The sequence below is a fragment of the Opisthocomus hoazin genome, chromosome 10 (genome assembly GCF_030867145.1).
Source record: "Opisthocomus hoazin isolate bOpiHoa1 chromosome 10, bOpiHoa1.hap1, whole genome shotgun sequence".
Classification (NCBI taxonomy): domain Eukaryota; kingdom Metazoa; phylum Chordata; class Aves; order Opisthocomiformes; family Opisthocomidae; genus Opisthocomus; species Opisthocomus hoazin.
In genome coordinates, this window is record NC_134423.1 from 29,000,397 (window position 1) to 29,021,780 (window position 21,384).

The 21,384-nt window shown below is 40.6% G+C and overlaps 3 protein-coding genes across 6 annotated transcripts in view; 1 reads left to right on the forward strand and 2 right to left on the reverse strand.

Annotated features, from left to right (window-relative positions):
- Positions 1-5,784, reverse strand: part of CERS3 (ceramide synthase 3) — a 49,433-nt gene extending 43,649 nt beyond the window's left edge. For both annotated transcript variants that reach the window (XM_075431725.1, XM_009945439.2), the window contains exon 1: positions 5,696-5,784. In XM_075431725.1, coding sequence (XP_075287840.1) covers positions 5,696-5,784 — 89 coding nt within the window. The remainder of the gene's footprint in view (positions 1-5,695) is intronic.
- Positions 5,785-5,904: 120 nt separating this feature from the next.
- LINS1 (lines homolog 1) lies at positions 5,905-18,122 on the reverse strand. 2 transcript variants are annotated; one of them, XM_075431724.1, is made up of 7 exons: positions 18,076-18,122; positions 13,695-14,238; positions 13,509-13,598; positions 12,134-12,275; positions 11,279-11,869; positions 7,795-7,975; positions 5,905-6,813 (listed from the first exon to the last, which is right to left on the reverse strand). In XM_075431724.1, exons 2-7 carry the CDS (start codon positions 14,100-14,102, stop codon positions 5,913-5,915), a joined length of 2,313 nt encoding a protein of 770 aa, XP_075287839.1. In that variant the 5' UTR covers positions 14,103-14,238; positions 18,076-18,122; the 3' UTR covers positions 5,905-5,912. The 2 variants fall into 2 exon arrangements, with proteins under 2 accessions (XP_075287839.1, XP_075287838.1); XM_075431723.1 differs by lacking the exon at positions 18,076-18,122 and adding an exon at positions 17,553-18,003.
- A 514-nt stretch (positions 18,123-18,636) lies between these two features.
- ASB7 (ankyrin repeat and SOCS box containing 7) overlaps positions 18,637-21,384 on the forward strand; it is a 31,665-nt gene continuing 28,917 nt past the window's right edge. The window contains exons 1-2 of one of the 2 annotated variants that reach the window (XM_075432027.1): positions 18,637-18,702; positions 19,487-19,581. The gene's annotated coding sequence lies outside the window, so the exon portion shown is untranslated. Of the gene's footprint in view, positions 18,703-19,486; positions 19,582-19,630; positions 19,674-21,384 lie in introns of those variants that run through there. The other variant, XM_009945437.2, reaches the window with a different exon arrangement.

The window sequence follows — 21,384 nt, forward strand, 5'->3', positions numbered from 1 at the left end:
CCAACTGATTATCTCAATGGCAGACAAATCAAATCTCAGTCTTATACATACAGAAAATGTAGGAATCAGTTTAGATCAAATTGATATAATAATAATAATAATCTGCACTCTGAATTCTCTTTTCACCACCAGTGAAACCCATCTGCTTGTCATCTGGCACTTCTTCAAGACTAACGTAAAAAAACTTCATAATCCTATACTTTCTGCTCCTCGAGAATCAACAGATATCTGAAAATGAGTAATTTCAAATCCTGTTTAAGGACATCAATATGATAACTCATAACCTGTCAATCTGTAGTTTAAAAGCTAAGCTCCTCTTCTTCACATGAATTCATATCTTCTCCCAACATACCAACCTTCCTCTACACAAAAGGGATAAAGAAGTAAATTTAAAATCTGTTGAAATGCTTTCTCCTCAATACCTTTCTTATTAGGAAGTACGACCTGATTCATAATGCATACAGGCTTTTACACAAGGAGAGGTTCATTTCTAATTAATTAATAATGCCATCTGTCATAACTGAAGACTAGATACCCAATTTTGAACAAAGCAAGCATTAAGGTAGAAATACTTATCATACATGAATGCCATTGCAGGAATAAATCAGGAATATACACAATTTGAACATATAGGCTGGAATCTTCAAAATGCTTAAATCTTTTAAAATTGTGTCAGAATTTGGTTTCTGTGAATTTTGGTAAGAATTAGAAAACTCAATACTTTGGGAATCTGAGCCTTAAGAAGCAGAACGAAGATGACAATTGGATAAAAAGGGCAAGTCAGTAGTAATACTGGAAGGATAAAGACAGTGAAGAGAAGTGAAGGAACACTAACACTCTTCACCACTGACCCAAGCCACCATCACTTCACTAAAATGCAGAGAACAGGATTATTAATAAATAGGCTACAAACATGCTTTAGGAAAAAGACTCCAGGAAAAAAAAAAAAAAAGACACTGACATTACCTGGAGACTGCTTTCTAACCAATTTCTCTTGCACATGTAACAATTGAGGGATATAAATACCACAATTATGCTATCTCTTTCAAGTTGTTACAAACTCTTGCTATCTTTCATGTAAATACTGAACATATAGTGTATCAATAAGCCTCCAGGAGAGCAACTAAGAATGCTCTCATATCCAGAGGCACAGAGATGTCTATGTGATTTAGTGGAGAATTCATCTGGTTACAGTTTGCTGAGCATTCTTTATGCAAAATCCTAGTCTGTTGTTTTTAAATTATTCTTGGTGAGAAGATTTTCTTCCTTCCCCTTGATTTAGCATCACCTTGTCCATATTTGTCAAATTCACGTTTCTAACAACCAGAAACATAGAGCAATTCAAATATAACTGCATATTTAGATAAGGTACTTTCCCTAAGTATGTTCTAATACGTTTGAAAAGGTATATTTAGCAAGGAGAGTAACTTTGGTTGCTTACATTTATAGTAAGCAGTGTATGAAAACTTGCATGCTACTCACAAAATCTTGGCAAGAACAACTCTTCAGAACCGACTTCCACAGCTCACCCTTTCCACTCCAGATACAGCACCGCTAATTCACTCAAACAGTACTCCCATGTGCTATTACTATCTTGAGATGCAGGAGACTAATACACAAATCTTTTGGCTGTAACACTCGAGATTTCATAGTTAGTCCAATCAATTCATTCAGAGAGCTTTTTAATTCATTTCCAACAGTCCAAGTAATATAGGATCACAAAAAAGACGCCTCGTTGATCCTTGGAGCCGGAAGCACTGGTTTAACCAGTGTATGAAAATAAACCTCAACAATTTGTAACACTTGCACATAAGACAATGCTGCAAATGTTGTTTGATTTACATTACCAGAAGACTCTCAGAGCATAAATCTCTACCCATCCACAGAGGACACAAGTGCAAAATATAAGCGTTTGCTTGGTGGAACTGAAAGGCCATCCCTTCGATGCTTCACAGCCAACAATTCCCCTCTCTGCATCAGCTCATAATTGAAAATTACAGAAGACACCGGCATCATAGTGGTCAGTATTTTTAGCTTAGGTGAAGAAACACTCCTATAGAGAGACCAATATCCTGTTGAAGATGACCAAGTACTTGATCGTCCCCTAAGGAGATAAAAAGTTTGAAAAATTGGTTGAGTTTTACATTTGCCGCATAATGGATCTTTGCCTAATTCTCAGAGCAGCTGTAGGGGTGTCAGCCGAAGGAGAACACCATTTCATACATGGTTACATTGAAAAAGACAACGACTTGGAAAAGCTTAAATCCCTGAGCTGCTTCTCAACCAAGTCCAGGTCCATGCCTGCTGTCAAGTTAGAGATAGTAAAAGACTGCCAATCAACCAATCTGACACATACAATTGGCTTCTAACAAGATTTCAGCGTGAACCAGGCAGCCCAAAAGAGAATACAACAAGAATTTAAAAATTCATTTGGACAACTCTTTAAGGGAAAATACACACAAGTAAAATTGTAGTGACCACAGTATTTTCACTCCTAGTGACACTGAAAGGCTAAGACAAATACCTGATACTAACTTCAGTCACCATGCCAGACTGACTTTGGAAGAAGTACAAACAGTGCTCGTCCTGCAGTGATAAACCAGGGAACAATCAGGGGTCCTTATTTGCAGCTTTACAACATTATTGTAAGCATATAAATTGTCAAGGCTGGCTTTTGTTCTTGTATCATGGGATTAAAACTCGTAATACAAGTTTTAAAACAATGGGAAGCAGTCATAAAAATACTGGAGGAAATCCAGTTTGAAGAACCACAAGCATGGAAACACCTGGATTCAGCTGTAACTGCAATCGAGCTCAGCAATTTCAAAACAATCTTTTTAAAAAGCACAACTTCTAGTGCTGCTTACCTCATTAAACCATAATTTATTCTATTGATGTTGAAGGTAAACTCCACAAAACAACTGTACAGACATAAATAGAGCCTGTGCATATTTCAGGATAAGTCCTCAGACAGAAAACTGTTTTCAAACAGGTCACCTGATTTGTTCTGTTTCTTCCTTTGAAATAATACAAGGGAAGTTGTTAGATATCAATATCCAAAGGTAAGGCATATCAACCTCCTAGCAATAACTGACATGCTTCCTAAGTTCTAATTTAACATTGGTAATAGGTTCTGCAGCTCAGTTAATTTGCTCTAGCAAATGAAATAACAGCTCTGTCTAAAACTTCTAGATAGTAAAAACTCCAGCCAAAACACATACAAACCAACAAACCCCAACCACCACACCTTATAAACTCACCAATGGATTAAAATACAAATTCTTTTGAAAGGTGTTTTCTTTGTGCTACTTTTTGAATATAGCCATAGAACTACTAGCCACCTTCACTGCTCACGCTCATTTTGTGTACAATAATAAAAAAAAAAGTTGACTCACGTCGGTTGTACTCCATCTCAGGTCCTACAGTTCATAAATGGTAAAGTATCAGCACATAAAGGTATCTAGTTGCCAGATACAAAACCACATTTACCCATTTTAACCACTAAAACATTCTGAGAATTAAAACAATGGCTTTCTGAGAAGCAAAACACATAGGAAAGATCACTTCTAATAACCAACCAGGCACACAACCAACTTCATGACTGTAAGCATTAAGTACAGTTGGACTGCAATTGGATTTGCTGCATTCAAAAACGAAAAGTTGTGGCTCCTACACTTCTTGCTAAATTCTACACACTGTTCTGAGATGTCTAAAGTTCTACTTCAAAAAAGTTTTTAGTTGTAGTAATCACTGACAGATGACTAGCACTTAACAAAACCAAAATTGCACTTTAGAAAACTAAAATTATCTCTCCTTTCTACCTTTCCCACCCTGCTTATCTTATCAGTGTCTGCGAAATACTGTTGTAATTTAGATACTGGCAAAGTATAGACCAAGAAACGCTGTGAAAACAATGAAGTTACTCAGTTAAAATAAACTAGTCAGAAAAGCTAACTTCTAGATTAGAAAAGAAGTGACGATAGTGGAAAGGATTTCACTGAAATGCAAGTACCTACATACGTTTAAAATTGCAGTCTTGAGGAACTCTTACTCAACTGCCTTGCCAAAGGCACTTCCCTTGTTGGAACTAAAAGTTCCCAAGTTGTCTAGAGTTGCATCTTTGAACACACCCAGTGGCACTTCAGTCCTGACAGAAACAAGCAACTCAGCACCTAGAGCATAACCATGTTCAAGCAGGAAAGAGGGATTCTTCTGCCCTGGACTACTCGGAGGTCAGTTTTTTAACTGAAGTAACCATAAGCATGAATGGAAAAGTTTCCATTCACTGACAATCTCAGGAAGAAACCAAAGCACAATGAATGCGCAGAATATTCAGGTCTATGTGCCAGTGAAAAGGATCACACTTTCCTATTTATCTGCCAAGCGATTACAGCTGTCGTTCCGAGAGCACAAAACTGAGGTTCAAACCTTCTTGTCTGAGATTTCATACCACGCAAGTGTCTCTGGAAAACACTGCAATTTCCGACTAAATTATCCCATAAGATTCACCTAGTTTTCTTCCCCTCCCAGTAGTGCTGATTCACCAGTTCAGAGCTCAAGACTAATCCAGAAGATTGCCACAGAGATCTGGGGGTCAGAGTCAGCTGCTCCAGAGACTCTTTGTCTTAACTCAATCTCTATTTTAATTTAACAGTAAACAGCTATTCAAAAGGAAGGTAGAACTCACTTTGTTCTCAACCAGAATAGAGCACTTACCTTCAAGAGAAGATCCTAAAAGGAAAACTGCTTCTTACAGTTCTGATAAGGTCTGAGATTTTTACATTAATCCCTGTCATCAGTACTTTCCCATTGCCTAACCCTTGTTAAGATCATTACAAGCTGCACATTAAGTGTACCAACATTAGTTGGCTTCCTGCTAAGTGCACGCACTGGTTTGGATCTCATTCTAAACCAACCCTCCCCAGGCAAAGTCTTAGATGCTTACTTTTCAGGTTATTTGAATTAGATCTAATAAAAGATATAAGTGTAAGAATTTAAATTCAATATCCATCTCACTGCACTGCAGACACTTAATTTCTAGTTATCTGTTTCTGACTTAACCAATTAATTAAGTATATATTTTATACTTGGATAAAATACGTAATGAATGCAAGGAATTCTGTTGGCACTCCACTTCTGCATTACCTAAGCTTGATTTTAGATATAATGCTCCACTGAAATGTTCTATAAATAGGCAATATATGCATTAGTCCCACATCTATCTTTCCTCTTAATTAAAGGAATGTACCATAAAATATTAAGAAAAACTAAATTCAATTTGCAGTGAAAATATAATGCTGCTGATTAAATCAGGCAAACAGTAAAAGCTAAAAGTACATCCTAGGTATCAGTTAAGCACTTCAGCCAAGAAAAGTGTGGCATGGATTATTGTGATAGCACATGTGAACATCCACTAAGAGCAAAGCACTGATGCAGAACACAAAGTATAAACACCCAAACTGTCCCCAACTGAAATACTTTATTTTGCTGAACCTCTAAGCAGTCAAGCGTTGCATTAACACTGCACTGTAGTCCATAAATCACCACCAATCTGGCAATGACTTCATATATAGAATGACATTAAGCACAATTGACAAGTATCACATATTGCTGCTCTGCTTTCACATTAGTCATTTCTTATAAATTATGACTACTTAACATTTTATCCTTATATACCGGACACTGACATACATACCATGAATAAGCCCAGGACCCTAAGACAACTGGGCCATATCGCTGAATGTAATTGCAGATTTTTAAGGTGTCAATCAAAACCACGTTCATCCTGTTTCAGGTTAATCACACTGACGGGTGTGAGAGGCATGAGCTTTAGAAATAATTAATCTCATGGAAACATTCTCTAGTGTACTAGTTAAAAAAAATGAAAAAAATCACTAGAACACTTCTTCGGATTATTGTGGATTCACGTCCTTACTGATCTTCTCAATGTGGCTCAGTAGTTTCAACAATGCAGATGGATTATATGGGAAAAGATTTCTTCTCTGCAACCTAGAAACAGCTTTTTGCAGTTCTTCCAAACATTTTGTTGATTTGTAAAGCATTATTCTTAGGGGAATGGAATTATCTGAAGACACCGTAGAAGTCAAACAGGATGAGGTACTATGTCCCTTTTGTGTCAGAGGCAACACTTCAGACTTCAGTGTATTCTGTTTATCACCTGTGTAGCTGCAGCCAGTTTCTCTTATCCTCATCTCTCCCTCATTGTTTAAAGGCACCTGCTTCGTGTTTACCAAGCACTCTTCTCCACCCGACTCTAATTCAGAGTCTCCAGAGCTGTCATAATTAACAAGGCTTTGAAGAGAACCCAGCAGAGATGTACTGTCGGTGCATACCAATGAGTTAGACTGGTTAGACGCTGCAACTTCATTATCACCTTGCTTGGCTGTAATCACTAAGTAATCGTGAGAAGAAGCAAAAGATACCAGAGTCTGTGGTTCTGGTTCACAACAAGCATTTGGCAGACTCCCATCAGTCATACAGCTTTGCTTTTCTTGATGGGGTGGCTTGACAGAAGAAATTGATTGAAAAGTGCCATGTTTGCTATCAAAATGGTTACAGACATCTACAAACCGATGCCAGTCTTTTCTAAGAAGCTTTAAGTACCTGACCAAGTACTCCAGAAAGCAAGTTTCTGAAGAAATCAAAAAATCTAGAAGTACTGTAGAATCAAATGCAATTTTTTCTAGAAAAAATAAAAAGATACAGTGAGGATTATATCCACTTGCATGTGTAAGGGAGTTCCAGGTTTCCTCCTCTTTTTGGCTTAAGTTATCAGCAGATTCATGCTGTAACCTGCAAAGTAAGTCATGAAATGGATTAAATTCAGTCAAAGTTTACAGATTTTTTTAAAACAGGTATGTCCAGAAAATGGTATTCTTGGCCTTTTTTCTCTTGTCAAAAAGTAAAAACCAAAAAAGCAGTTTTTATATTAGAATGAGAAAGAACGAAGGCAGGTGAGGCTAAGCAATCGCACAGTTCAGGAAGCCAAAGCACTTAAAGCAGGCCTTCTTAAACAGCACTCCTACTTAGAAAACATTCCGGAGTAAAATAAGTTACTTTCAATACATGAATTATTTCAATATTTTTGTAAACCTGAACATAGATTAACTTTCAGGATGCTAAGCACATTGGAAAAGAGCAGCCTACTTTTATTTAGGCATCTGAGAAGAACTGTGTGTACGGAAGATACTACTTGCAGTATCTTCACATTTGAAGCTTGAGGGACCTTTTATAAATTAGGATAGTATCTTGTATGGTAATTTAAACAATAATGAAGCAGTGAATGTCTAGGGCAAATTCAGGAAGAATACATCTCAATTGTTAGCAATAACAGTTTTCTTGAACTAGCTCAAATGAACATGGGTCCAATCCTTAGAGGGCTACTTTGTCAGAAGTCCCTGAATTCTTGAAGTTTAATTATAATATCCCATTCTTGTCAAACTCTCGGTGTTGAAAGAAAACAGTCTTGCCTTTTATCTGTGTCTAACCACTTTTTTTAGATTGGGAAGTCAATTATTCTGAATTACAGGATATGATAAAGTATTTAATAGGAAACTGTTGCACAACTCCCTCATTTCAATCCAAAAAACACTTAAACTATCAGCAAAGTTAACTGCTCTTACACCACACATTATTACATTGTCCTGAGGTTTGGGTTTTCAATTATTAAAAATATTTTTTCTTTATACAAATCAATGGAAATGTTATGTGTATCACGATAATCTCACTAAATTACAATTCTTCATAGTTCTATGAAATAAACTGTACACTAACCTATCAAATTTTAGATAAATAAGTAATAAAGCTTTAGCAGCTTCCCACATATCATCATCTTGCTCTATGAAAATCAAGGAGAGCCATTCACAGTGATGTACAACTGGGTGAGACTGTGGGGAAGACTTCAGATGACTCCTCCAGAATATCAACAGCTGGGACATGGAACTCTGAAAGTTTTCTGAAGAAAAAATACAAAGAAGTAACAGTAAATTTTGCTATGCTTTTTTTGTTACTAAACAACATACACTTTTTATTTTCTAAACAAACAGTGTGTAACAGTTCATGAATGCATTTATCATTCCTTAGCTCAACTGATTTAACACAGCATCAAATTTTATAGATTAGTTCTTGCTTCTTGGTACCAAAGAAACCAAGAAATATTTTGCAGAAAACCAGAACTAGCTATCTAACCTTAAATTCAATGTGAACATACCAATGTTTAGATCCTAATGTCAACAATTATAAGTAACCTGCAGAAAATTAAATTACACATTAGATACTGCCTCCCCACCTGCAAGACAGATAAAACTTATGGACACAATGTATTCACCTAACAGCATTCTTCATTTCCTTGGAGTTCAAGTAATAACGATCACAGGTCACCTATAAAGTTTTGGGTAGCAGGGTAAACCCTCTCACACTTCAGCTCGCAGACTCATGAACAAGATCGCACCTCCAAAAATTTGCATATCCAAGGAAACCTACAAAAATGTGACTATACCTACACAGCTAGGATTGGTACTTCTCCTTAGATCCCCAATTGGGTCGCTTCATTGGTACATCACAAACTAAAGAAAGGTGAATTGACCCAATATGAGCATGTTGCTGAGATTTCATCTCAGGTAGTTCTTCTCGTATTGAAATAATGATACAACTGTAATGTTTTGACAGGACAGAAGTATCCCCCCGCCCCAGTGTGATTCACTGTAGAAATTAACTGTAGTGATCTATAGTTCATGGGAATAAATTGTCATTTCTACAGTAAAACAAAGTATGAAGCTTGTAGTATGGCCATATTCTTCATAAAATGAATTCTTCATGGACAATATACATCTCCAAATATATATAGGCTTGGGATAAAGCCACCTTCGTGATAAGTGTCCAAAATCCTTGCTGGAAGGATTAACGTAAGCAGCGTTTTTCCTGCAAATCTTCATTTTTCCCCTCCCTCTAAACACTGCACTCCTGGATGGGAAAAGCACCTCAAAATTCATGCCATTTTAGTGCAGTAGCTTACTATAAAAATAACTTTGTATTCATATGACAGACAGACTCTTTCCCTTAAGTCAAGAAACTTACCTCTTCAATACTAATGACTCTAGTATGGTACTTGGTACCAGTTTTTCACTTAACACAGCATACACTCAACGTTTAGAAAACGGAAAAATATAGCGATGTGTATCTCTACCCAAAGAAACTCCTTAAGTAAGAACTCTAATGCTCCTGGAAGTACACAAAGGCTTGAAGAGCACAGTTGCATCATTTATATAAACAGTGATTACTGCTTTTGAAAAGTTTTCTGGAACGTGGGAATGAATTTTACTTACCACATCATTATGTGGGTTTCCTTAATATTTGACTTTAAGATTTGCTTTTCCTCTTAGCAAATAATAGGAACAGCAAATTATTTTTGTTATTAATAGTTACTACTCACAGTGAAATTTTTCCCTATAAATCAAAGCTATCTGGAAATTACTCTCAAAATGGAAATGAATTAGGAGTTAAGCCACTGTAATTCATGTTAATAAAAAAAGATTAAGATCAACCAGCTCCTCAGAAGGGAAGTTAGTATATTAAAGCATTTTGGTGCTTGTTTTAACCACTTCATTTAATGTCACTAAAATAGAAGCACCATTCCTTACAACCTGAAATTCCTCTTGACAGTTGGGGTATTTGAATCTAATTAAAGAACCCACTTTTGTGTCATGAATATGGAAAAGAAAGGAGAATATTTTCTTTGAGAAAGAATTTTCAGAGACATTTAAAAATCGATTTAACCTGTATTTTTTATGTTCACATGTTCTTAGAAAATCTCAGTCTGTATACATTTTTCAGAAGGTGAATCATAAGTAAAATATTCTCTACAAATACCTAAAAAACTCTAAGAATGCAACTGGCATCACATATACAGCATCTTCCAAAATCCGGAAAAAAAGTGTCAGAAGCTGTCTTACAGAAGTCCGTAGCTCTCTTGCACAGTCAGATGAATTAAAAATTGATTTTATGCTTGCTACATAATGTATAAACATAAAAAGTAAAATAACATTTACACCTACAACTTGTATTGAAATGCCTCAATATATTTAAAATCCTGCAAAATTTCACCCTTGTTTAAAAAGAAATGTAAATTACTTTTTACTTTTCGCCACATCATCAACTGGCTGGCAATAAGGAACACCCATTCTCACTTGTATTTGAGCAGAAACACTGCTTCAGAACCGCCTTTCCACTTCTGCTGTGAAGCCTGTAATCCAGGGACAGCAAGCTGCTTCGATCATAGAATTTGCACATCCATGTTCACGTGGCTTAGCATCAGAAGCCATCTATCACATGCCTCTCAGAGGTAAAAAGGCAAGTGGGAAGATGGGATTCCAGGAGTGTCTCTCAGGCAAAGCACCTCATCCCACCACTTCATTACAGCACAGGAAAAGGCTACTGACTGGCTACCAGCATGACACAGCAATGCATTCTCTCCCTTCAGGAACGCAAGTTACACAGCATTCCCTTGTTGTCCGGCTGGCTGCCTTGTGACACGGCCCCAGCACAAGTGCCAGATCTGCTCTTCTGCTAATGTAATTCATCTGTTCAGTAGCACAAACCTACTTACGTATGCAGGTATGAAAAGTATGCCTCACACCTACAAATTCAAAGGACTGGATCTATAAGTGGGGCTGAAGAACGCAATCACTTTACTCTGCCAAGTCCCATAATTTTCCTGTCTGTTACTTCATAGCTTCATTACTTTTTACCTTTTCTACCACTGCTGGTTTTGCCTACTACATCATTTGTCTGACAGCAATGCCTAGTACCTTCAACCAAGATAAGAACAAAGTTCTCCCTCCACATCAGAACACAGGAGAGCATTACCTGCAGTTCCTTTTAGTTCCCCACCCTGAATAGAGTAGTTGTTTGCGCAACAGGGTCTCTTCTTTTCCAACTGGAGAAGAGTCTGGCATTCCCAAGCTGGTTCAGCTATTTCAAATACTAACACATATTCTTAACAGGAAAAGTTTTCAATCCCAAATGCAGTTGTTTCAAGCCCCCCATACTGCAGGGCTACAGATAGGATAAAATGCAAGGAGACAACTAATTAGGTAGGGTACAGTGATAGCAGGTTTCCTGGGCAGGTCTTCTCTTTCCTCCCTCCCACCACCACTAATTCAGCTGAATTCTATTTACAATCTTAATGAGCTGTGACTACAAAATCTGAAAGCTTTAAAATGCTTGCTGCTTAATGAACAAAACTAGAAGAGACTATTACCTTTGATTTCAGCTTCTGCAGCAGAGTTCTGAAACTTGAATTCCAGTGCTTTAAGCACTACCAGACTCAAGGCTCTGAGAACGGTTTGGTCAGAACCACCTTGAGTACCATCCCCAGGAGCAGCTTCACTGCCTCCAAAGTAGCTGGCCTTTCCGCTCAGTGGGATCTGCTCAAGCCAAGTTAAATTCACAACCTGCAGAACAGCATTACTCAGCGCAAGCATGTCCTCATGTAAAGCTGGGTTTTGTAAGAACAGTGATCTACTTTCAGCATCTTCTCTAGACTTGTAAAGGACACATTTTTTAAGGAGCATAATGAACTTCTTCTTGATTAAATAGTGAATGGATGAGCTAATGAGGTTCAGGACATAAGCAACTTTCAAAAACAGTACTCTTTGGCATCTGAGCGGCAGTTCTAATTCATTTCTGGAAGCCAGAAGTGCTTCAAGCAGATCTGTAAAACCGATCAAATTATTTGCAGCTTCAGAATAAGGTGAAGTATAGTGGAGACTGTCAAAATGATGGAACAGAATGGAATTATAAAATCCTTCAAGCACAGCATCAAGAGGAGCCAACAACTTCTTCAAAAAACCTACAGCAACAAGAAGAACATTATGGAGTCAGAGTGTAACACTGTCAGCTAAATCATGAAATAAGCAGAAAACAGGCGATTGTGACTATTTACAGTTTTTAAGCATGTTTAAACGACTACATATTTAACAGCACTTTGTCACCCTCTTTATAAGGAAGAACACGGGTGCCCTCCAGCCAAGCTGCCCCAGAGGAGATTACAAGTCGCGTCCCTCCCCCTAGCGGACACTCCTATATCGATGACACCGTAACATCGCGACAGTACCTGCTCTGGGGAAAACCTCATCTTTCAGTGCGTCCTTGATAATAGCTGTAAGAGTCCACAGACATTCTGCGACCCGGGTATTCACAGGGAATCCTGAAAGAGTCTCCAAACTAAAGGTGAGCCAGGTGACATTTAATGTGTTCTAAGAAAATGAGTTCAAAAAACAATCACGTATGCTTTACAACTGCTATGCAAATTAAATCATCATGCAGGGATTCAAAAATGTACATTAAAAAGATTCAAATGTAGGCATAGACAAAACACAGGAAGAAACAATGTATCTGTCCAGTACCTTATAAGTACACAGGCCTCTGTTTACTAACATGAAGTCACATGTGCATGGAATAGGAATTATCTGTGTTTTCCAGAAAGGGAAAACCAAACCTCCTAATGTCATGTGACCTACCCAAAATCAGGTGACACTGTAGACAGACCATATCTGAATTCACAATTCCCAGACCCAGACAGCTTTGCAAGAAATACTACAAACTTCTGAGAGAAATCTGTGTTCAGAGATGCTACTATGGAGCCTACAATATACAGTCACCAAATACACAGCAAGTAAAAACGTCCAGATGAGTAATTGGAATATTCAAACAAGAAAATACAGAAAAGTATGTGATTAACTTTCAGTAGGCTATTACCTCTTTTTATCTACTGCATCACCTAACAGATCTCAAGTCACTGTAAAAATATTGATAGTGTAGATTGTTGGGTTTTTTAAATACCTTTACTGCAACCTTAAAGAGAATATTTCTTACCACCTAGACATGTTTTACCTTAAAACAGTTTCATAAAATTCCAGGGGTTTTTTATATAAAGACGTTCCACCTCACATTACAAACTTCTGTTACACATCTGATCTCCTTTATTTCTATACTCCACACCCCTCCTAACATACTTGCAATACTCTCTCGGAACACTTCTTATGTATCTTTCCTATCCATCACTTACAACCCAAAGCCCCTTGAGACACACTTTTTGGGAGAAGTATCACATAGTATCATCTTGTCTAACCTGCTGTTGTTCCTGATGCTGGAGCTAATACACTTCAACAAAACTGTGGCATTTTGAGGGGACAGAGTCTGGGTGAAAGGTACATCTGCAGCCTGCTGATGTCCAGCAGAGAGCTAGAGCAGAGCAGGCATGCAGGCAACACACGGCGGAAAGGAGCAGTTCTGATGTTGCACTGTGGGTCTGCTTATGAAAAGAACCTCTTCGGAAGAACTTTCAGATTTTACAGTAGTCATATAGTGACTGCTTTTGTGCTGTATAAACACTATAAAAACTTGGGTCTAGAGTCGAATGAAACAACTTGAAGGCACATATTCACTAAGTCATTTTCTTAAGCTGTGAAAAATTATGCCACACTCACCTCTTGCTTCAGCTGGAAATACACAAGAGATGCTAAACTTTTTGAAGCCATATGAGATAACAGCTGGTCACTACTATGGAGCAGAGAAATCTGCAGACATGTAGAAAGAAAAAAATATTTAAGACACGTTCCTTTCTTTTTTCCCCTCCTGTCACAAAAATCTTTCACAAGTTTATAAAAGCTTACCAATTGTGAGTCAATTTTTGCCTCCTTCAGAAGAAGGACAAAGATTTCACAGTACTTCTGTCTCGTATTGAATTCAATTTCCTGGGCCTCTGCTTTAGCAACCATCATCTTCATCAAGGTTAACTGAAGCAGCATCACTTCCCGTGGACAGAATGAGGAGCTCCTGTTTGCAAAGCTATTTGATATATCATCTGTTGTAGCAACAACCACATCTGACATCTCAGCGTCCTGATGGTCCCCAGTACTACCACTGGTAAGCGGCAGATGCATCCAATTACATGATTCATCTCTTTCTGGTGACGGCTCAACACACAGATTAAGTAAAGAGGTATAATGATGGTTTTCCTTTGCTAGTGGAACGCCTACCAGTACGTCCTGATACATCTGCTGCAGGAGAGAGATCTTCATTACGAGAACATTCAATATTCCAGAAAACACTGTATGTCTTCACTGATTATCCATGGCCACTACAAATCGGCTTCAAAATTGTTTTTATCCAGTAAGAGAAATGGAAGGACTGCTAGGCATTTTTCTTCCAAGTTACCTGGAAATAAATATTTTGCTATTACTGAACTTAACAGATAACTAGAAAGATACAAAAGAACAATACACATTTTTAGAGTTTATACTACCATTATTAAACTTATTTTGAAAACACAAATTCACTGTTTAAAAACAGCAAGAGTGATGGCTGCACAAAACTAACCCAGTGAGACTTCCAAATAATGCAAGAATTACCACGCAACGAAGAAGATAACAGTTCCAACTACTGACATCAGCATTGATTTGCTGGAACCAACAAAACCAAGGATGACTATTACTAGGGACTACTTCTGAAAGAGACGAGAATTTCGATCAAATCTTTCTCTACATGGCTAGAACTACTAAAACCTCACTTCTTTTGTGATGGATTCCTCCAAAAACAGGCACAAAGCTTCAACTGAAAATTTTCATCTGAACTGGCAATGTTTATTGCTCCACTAAGGCCTGATATGGCAACACCTCTCAAAAAAACAGAAACCAAAGGACAGGTCTTGTCTTCTGCTGCATATAGGCTCAAGGTAAGTAGTGTGAATATACAGGAGGGGAGAACCAGGCTTTTAATTTAGTAAGGAGGACCAAAGAATTCCATCTACAGGTGCAGAACTCTTATTCTGAGCACCTACATCTTCAAACACAAACCAGGTTTTCAGATAACACAAAGGACCAACAATGCCACAGGGCTGGTCTCAAGGGCCCAGTGACTGAGAAGTTTAAAATTAAAAAATACTTAAAAAACAAAGCATGGAACTTCTCAAGAGCCAATAAAAACACTTCACCGTATTCAGGAAACATACAAAAAAATACCTTTATCACCAAGTCACATACCACAACACTGGAACATTCACTGTAACTTAAAAAGAAGTGCTATTAAGAATTCAAATCTCTCTTTAAAGTGTGAGCACCTAAGCACCCACAGTTTTCTAACCATTATGTAAATAGCTAGACAGATACCATATCTCCCCAGCAAACAAAAAAGGATATACTTCAGAACATCAGGGTTTCTTTTTCACCTGTATTAAGATTGCTGCTAGTCTGTAATAGTTCTCTTTTTAGGACAGTTTTAACATGTTCTCCAACCAGAACTCTTTTACTAAAAAAAACCCAAACTTCTTATCTTTATCTACTGTGAAGTTAGGAGTGGGGCTTATGTTGTTTACAGGAATTTTCTTTTTACATGTTTTTTGGCATAATCAACCAGGTAGGAATCCAGGTAGACTCCTAAAGCCATCTGTCTGTCATTGGCTTTTATTTAAATGTTACATTTCCCCATTCTTACCAATGGAAGGGAACAGCTCAATCTTCCAACCGGTAAGAAATTCTAAAGATCTCCCATCTATGTATCACTTATGCCTGCATTTATCATCACACCTAGTATTTTAAATTATTATTGCTTTTTAGCAGAATATTAGAAAACAATGAAATTACAGAATTGAGTATATGAGGCATTTTTTAGTTTAGAATCTTCACAAGTTTTTAAAACACTATCAAACACTGAGAATTACAACTTCATTTTTACATTTTGATTTTTTTTTATCCGCAATTGAAGTACGCATTGAAAAAATGGCTTCCCAAAGCCGCAAAGTATTAGGGGTAGACCAAGATATGCTGCCCAGACTCCTCACTTCTTCCACCACCAAGCAGTATTTCCTACAGAAGAGAATCTAAAATTAGAGAATAAGAAGTTGCCTGCAGGGAGTGATCTATAATTCACTCTGGTGTGGTATTTTTAAAGACACATTCAGCCATGCTGACCTGACAACTCAAAAATGTTACAGGATGTTCCTCACCTACATACAGCTAAGAACCCTCCTCCTATCCCTTCCTATATTCCACATTCTAGAAGCTAAGAATAAATCTGATACTTCAGACAATAAATTCCTTCTTCGTTTGCAGAATCTATTTGGAATTCTACTTGAGGTGGAAATTTATGACCTGAAACCTCGTAAAATTTCTTCAGAAATCACTCTCAGTATTTTATATAGCTATTGTTCCTATCTTTGAGTTTTATTTCTTCCTAAATGAATACCTAATAAAGTAAAATCATTTCAACACATTTATTTTCGTGTTCAAGATCAACTTGAATTATCATCTGACATGGTAAATGAACAGATCTCTCATGCACAAATTCATATGTTACGGTAAGGTTGCTAAGGCAGAAGAGATTAAGAACTCCCCTAGGACATGCACTATGAGATTTTATCTTCACCACATCATATTGGTCGTGCTTTCTATTACCCTACCATAATGCATTTGTAATATACCATTAATTTGCAGAACACTTTACAAAAACATCTAAAAGATGTCTTACTCAACGCATGGCAATAGTTCATGAATAGAAGTCATTAAAGGAAATTAAATGTAAGGAGGCTTATTTTGAAGAAATTTACTTCAAAGAGGGGAAAAATGTCAGACAATGACTAAATTTGTTTCAGACTTAGTCAGAGAGCACAGTGAAAACCTGACAAGAAAAGCAATCATATTCATACACAAGAAATTACAAACTCCAACCCTTACTTGTATTATTTATTTGAGTTATTCATGACAGCATCTAAAAAGCAGTTAAGGTAACGCCTCACAGTGGCAGATTCCTACATAAACAACAGGAAACAGTTCTAAAAACCTTACATAAAGAATGATCAGGCAAAAGACAGAAAGGAAAGCCATACAGGAAAAAAACAAATATTTTGTTATATGTTATTTTCATGACTACTTTAGTTAAGCTTTAAGGTCAGACCCAAAAAGTCATATGGAGCTGCAAACAGAATGAGAGAAAAAACTTGATGGATAAGGAAACAAAGAACTGGAGATGGCAGCTGAAGTCTGTGAGGTTTAAGAACTGTTATAAGCCAAATAAGTGAAGTTTAAATGGTTGCAAACACCTCCAAATACCCTAAACCAGAATTATAAATTATGTATAATTCCCCAGGGTAGAATACTTAATTTAGCACACAGTTCTATAAAGCACTGAATTGACTGGACTTTGTTAGCAACATTTTATTTTTTGTACTAACACAAATGGCTTATGATAACACACAATTACTCAACAGATATTAGTGAAAAGGCATGACCAGAGAAAGCTATTGTCAAGTCCCTGTATTGGTCTTTCCCTGTTACATATCCTACTAAATGTTAATTACATACATAGCAAGTGGGAGAAAACAAACTACCCAAAAAACTCCTATTTTCATGACAAAATTAAATCAGATCAAGCACAACGGAACTACAGCCCATGACTGTTGGGTATGAGCCTGAGGGCTCTGGATCTCAAATGGTTGAGTCAATTAAGAAATCAAACACGCTTTGGACTACTTGTACCTGCAGTGACTTGGTAGGCTCATCTCTCAAAAAAGAATATGCTTCCGCCCAGTGCTGCAATACCACAAACGCCTCTAAAACAATATCATTTCCTTCCAGAGGTTGCAAATAACCTCTGCTGCGAGCCGTCCAACCCGACTGCTAACTCTGACACCTACGCATGCCTAATCCGCTCCTCTGTATCCTTAGCCACGGGAGACAGGACCAGACAGACCCGACCCGACCTCCATGGCCTCTTACTGCGCCTCGGCCAGGTCTCACTGGTGGGAAGGCCTGGCTAAAGGCGGCCCCTCCAGCTTGAGAGGGAGCAGAGAGCACGGACGCAAGCACCCACCGCCCTGCAGGCCCTCTTCCCCTCACCCTGCTCCTCCAGCAAGCCCCGCCGGCCTCCACAACGCCCAGCCGCCGGCCTGAGGGCCAGCCGCTCCCCTCAGCGCCGCCTCCCCGCCTCAACCGGCGCGGCTCCGCGCTCCTTCACCCCCCGAGGCCGAGCTCCGAGCCCCCTCAGCCCGCCTAAACCCACCCGGCGAGCCCTTGCCTGCCCGGCTCCCCTCAGCCGCGAGCCCCCCCCAGCCGCGAGCCCCCTCAGCCCGCCGCCGAGACCACGCCCCTTCCCTGCCAGGCGCGCGGCCGCCCCCGCCAGGCCCCGCCCCCCCCGGAAGCCCGCGGCCCCGCTTAGTCACCCCGAGCCGCTGCGCACACGGGTCCCGCCCCGCCGCTAGGCAACCGCTGCTAGGCAACCGCCGCCACTCACCCGCCCGCGGGAGACAGGGCGCCGTAAGGCTCAACTCTCCGCCGTCAAAACGCCGGAACCGCCGCAGCCTCCCCTCCCCTGTCGCAAAGCCCTCCCCCGCACCTTTACGGCAAGGGGGAGGAGCCGTGGGCGGAGCCCCCGTCAGCCCGGCTCCCAATCAGTCGCAGCGGTGGCGGGGGCTTGGGGGCGGGCTCAGTGCGGCGGCCAGGGATTGGCGGCAGCGGGGGTCAGTCCCTGCCCGCTGACCCCGCCGCCAGCCGGTGCAAAGTGTCCCCACACGGCTCGGCCCCCGCCCGCAGCCGGCCCCGCCGCTCCCCCCGCCCCGCCGCCGCCGACAGCGCGGGGGGCGGCTGCGCACGGGCCCGCGCCGGCGCCCCCCCGCCCGGCGGCACGCAGGTAACGGCGGCGGGCGGCGGAGCCCCGTCTGCCCGCGGGCTCCCTCACGGGGAGGGGGGTGGGGGGCGCGACCCCATGGCCCGCCGCGGGGCCTCGGCGCTCCCGGGCAGCCGCTCCGGCCGGGCTCACCGCCGCCCCGCTCCCCTTCCGCGGGCTGTGAGGGGGCTCCCCCGAACCCCCCGCCCCGGGAGCGCTGCCCCCGCCGTGTCTGCGCGCCCGGCCCGGGGGGAGGCGGGCGGGCAGGCAGGGTCCCGCCCGGGGCTAGCGGGGTCGGGGGAGGGGGGGAATGTGAGGGGGCTCGGGCCCCTCCGGAGCGCGTCCCCAGCGCCCTGGCTTCTGCCTTCCGCCGCCGCCGGGCCTCGGGACTCCGCGCAGGGGCTTGGTCGGGGTTGTTTGGTTGTTTTTTTAATGATTATTTTATTTTCCTGTGCGCTTGGCGGCTCCTGAGGCGCTGCGGGGGAGCGGTGTGGGTTTCCCGGCAACTCCGCTCGCCGGGTGACTTCCTGCCCCGCTCTGCAGCGCTTCGCCTTCGCCCCGGCTCCCCGGAGCAGCCGCCCCGGCCGGGCGCAGGTCCTGCCCTCGCTGGCCCCCCGGCTCCGGAGCAGCCCCAGAGAGCGCCCTGCTTTTCGGGTTAGGGTCCCGGTTTAGGTAAAGAACCCTTCCGGATTTTTGAAGGCTCTTCCCATTTTCTTCCTGCTTTTGCTTTGGCGTTAACCATTTTTGGTCTCCTTTTCTCTCTTTTATATCATCGTGTGGCTCAGTTCTACTTTATTTTTTTCTTTAGGTTTAAGCTGCCTTAAAGGAGAATTAAAAATTGCGACTCCAAAGAACCACGTAAGACAGAAGAGAGAAAACAGCACTCGGAAAACCCCCAGAAAGGTGATAATTCATGTAGACTCTCAGAATCATCCTAAGCACATGGTCTGGCTGGGACTGGGGCCTCTTGTTGCGTTTTCGAGTGATTTGAATAGGTAACATTAGATGTTTTTGTTCTCTTAAAACCTTCTTGCTCTTCACCTTTAAAAGTTTGAAAGCTCTGAAGCCCATTTGAAGTGCGGTTCCTCTTCTTGTAATGCTTTGTCATTTTCTAAATTTAATCTGCAAACATTATTTTGATCATGAATTGCTGCTTCATGGGTTTTTGTGTCTCAGGAACGTCACTTAAAATTACTTCACTCTCCGTACTTAAAAGGGCCTTTTTTAAAAGCCCTTTCACAAATTTATGGGTGCAACACTGCATTTGTTTCTTCTCTGATTCTAAAATCTTTATTGGAGTAGGTTGTGGTAATTCCATTATGTTGGGTTGGTCATGCCTAACTTTTGCATGGGTCAGGGTTTTTTTGTTTTCATACGAAGCTGTAAAAATTGAAATTCATTTAACTGGATGGTGTTTGTTTACAAGTACTTCCTTTTTGGGTTGAGATCGCAGGAGGAGATGATGCTGTTAGGTGCTTAAGGGAGAAAATGAAAGGAGTCATCAAAAACTGATTCTTGCTGGTAGGAGGAAGGCTTGGTTTCAGGGGAGAGCAGTTTGTAGGGAGAAATACTTGTTGTACGTGGTAAGAAGAAGATGGGTTCTAGAAGGAGAGAGAGTGGGGGGGCGAATGATGTCAGTCAGCCTTTTTCTGCATCCCACTGTGAGTGTGCTCCAAAGAATGGCATTTCTGCGCGTTCTTTTGATGCAAAGTATGTCTTGAATCCATTCTAATCTGTTTCAAATGTAGATGAGTTTGTGTTATTTTGGCAAATATATCCTCTATGTAGGTCCCTCTGGTGTTTATCGTGTTCTCAGAGATGTCACTGGCTGTACCAGAACGTTTTTTATTGTCAGCAATAAATTATTTTTCAGCATTAGTAGCAGGGGAAAGAGCAGTACCTGTTGCCAACAGTCTTGGTCCAGGGTGGATTGTTTTTGTAATAATAGGGTCTTTAGCACGTGATAAAAAGTAGCTGCTACATGTCAAAGATTAAACAGAAAATCCCATTGGAACACAAGTGTAATACATTGAGATGCATTTTGAAAGTACAGGGAAGAAATATTCCATGCTATTTTGATAGCATACCGCGAAACTGCGAGTAATGGTGGAACGTGTGGATGTGCCCAGTGTGATTGCAGAAGGGGTTTTTATTCTAACTGGCAAGATGAGTGTGCATTAGTACAAACTTACCAGTGCCCTTATGGCACACCTATTTCACCTGAAGTTGGCTTATTCTAGCACCCTATTTACAACCCATGTGGTGCATCTAATGTGGGGGCTTGCATTAATGTAGCTACTCCAACGGGACGCTTGTTGGTGCCGATAAGTCGTAAGGTCTTTGGGATTTATTCCCGGAAGGAAATGTAAGTTTTAATTTGATTTGTGAAGCTCCTTCCCAATGTGAAATGCCAGTGCAGCAAAGTTTGATTCGGGTGCGGAGACCGGAATTGGGTTCACAGGAATCGAGGAATTAGTTTCTGGCAGAAATTTGCACATGGTCAAAACAAGGAACACAGAGCAGTGATATGCTGAAGTCCTGCTCCTGATCTCTGGAAGAAATGCAGCAGATTGCAAGTTTGCTAGCCCCATAGATAAAGTTGCACACCCTTTTTTTAATCTTCAGGCTGTATACCCATTCTGGTTTTGTTTTGCCTTATTGTGAATTCTAAGCGCTTAAAGGAAGCGTGCTGTCTGTGAGGCGGCT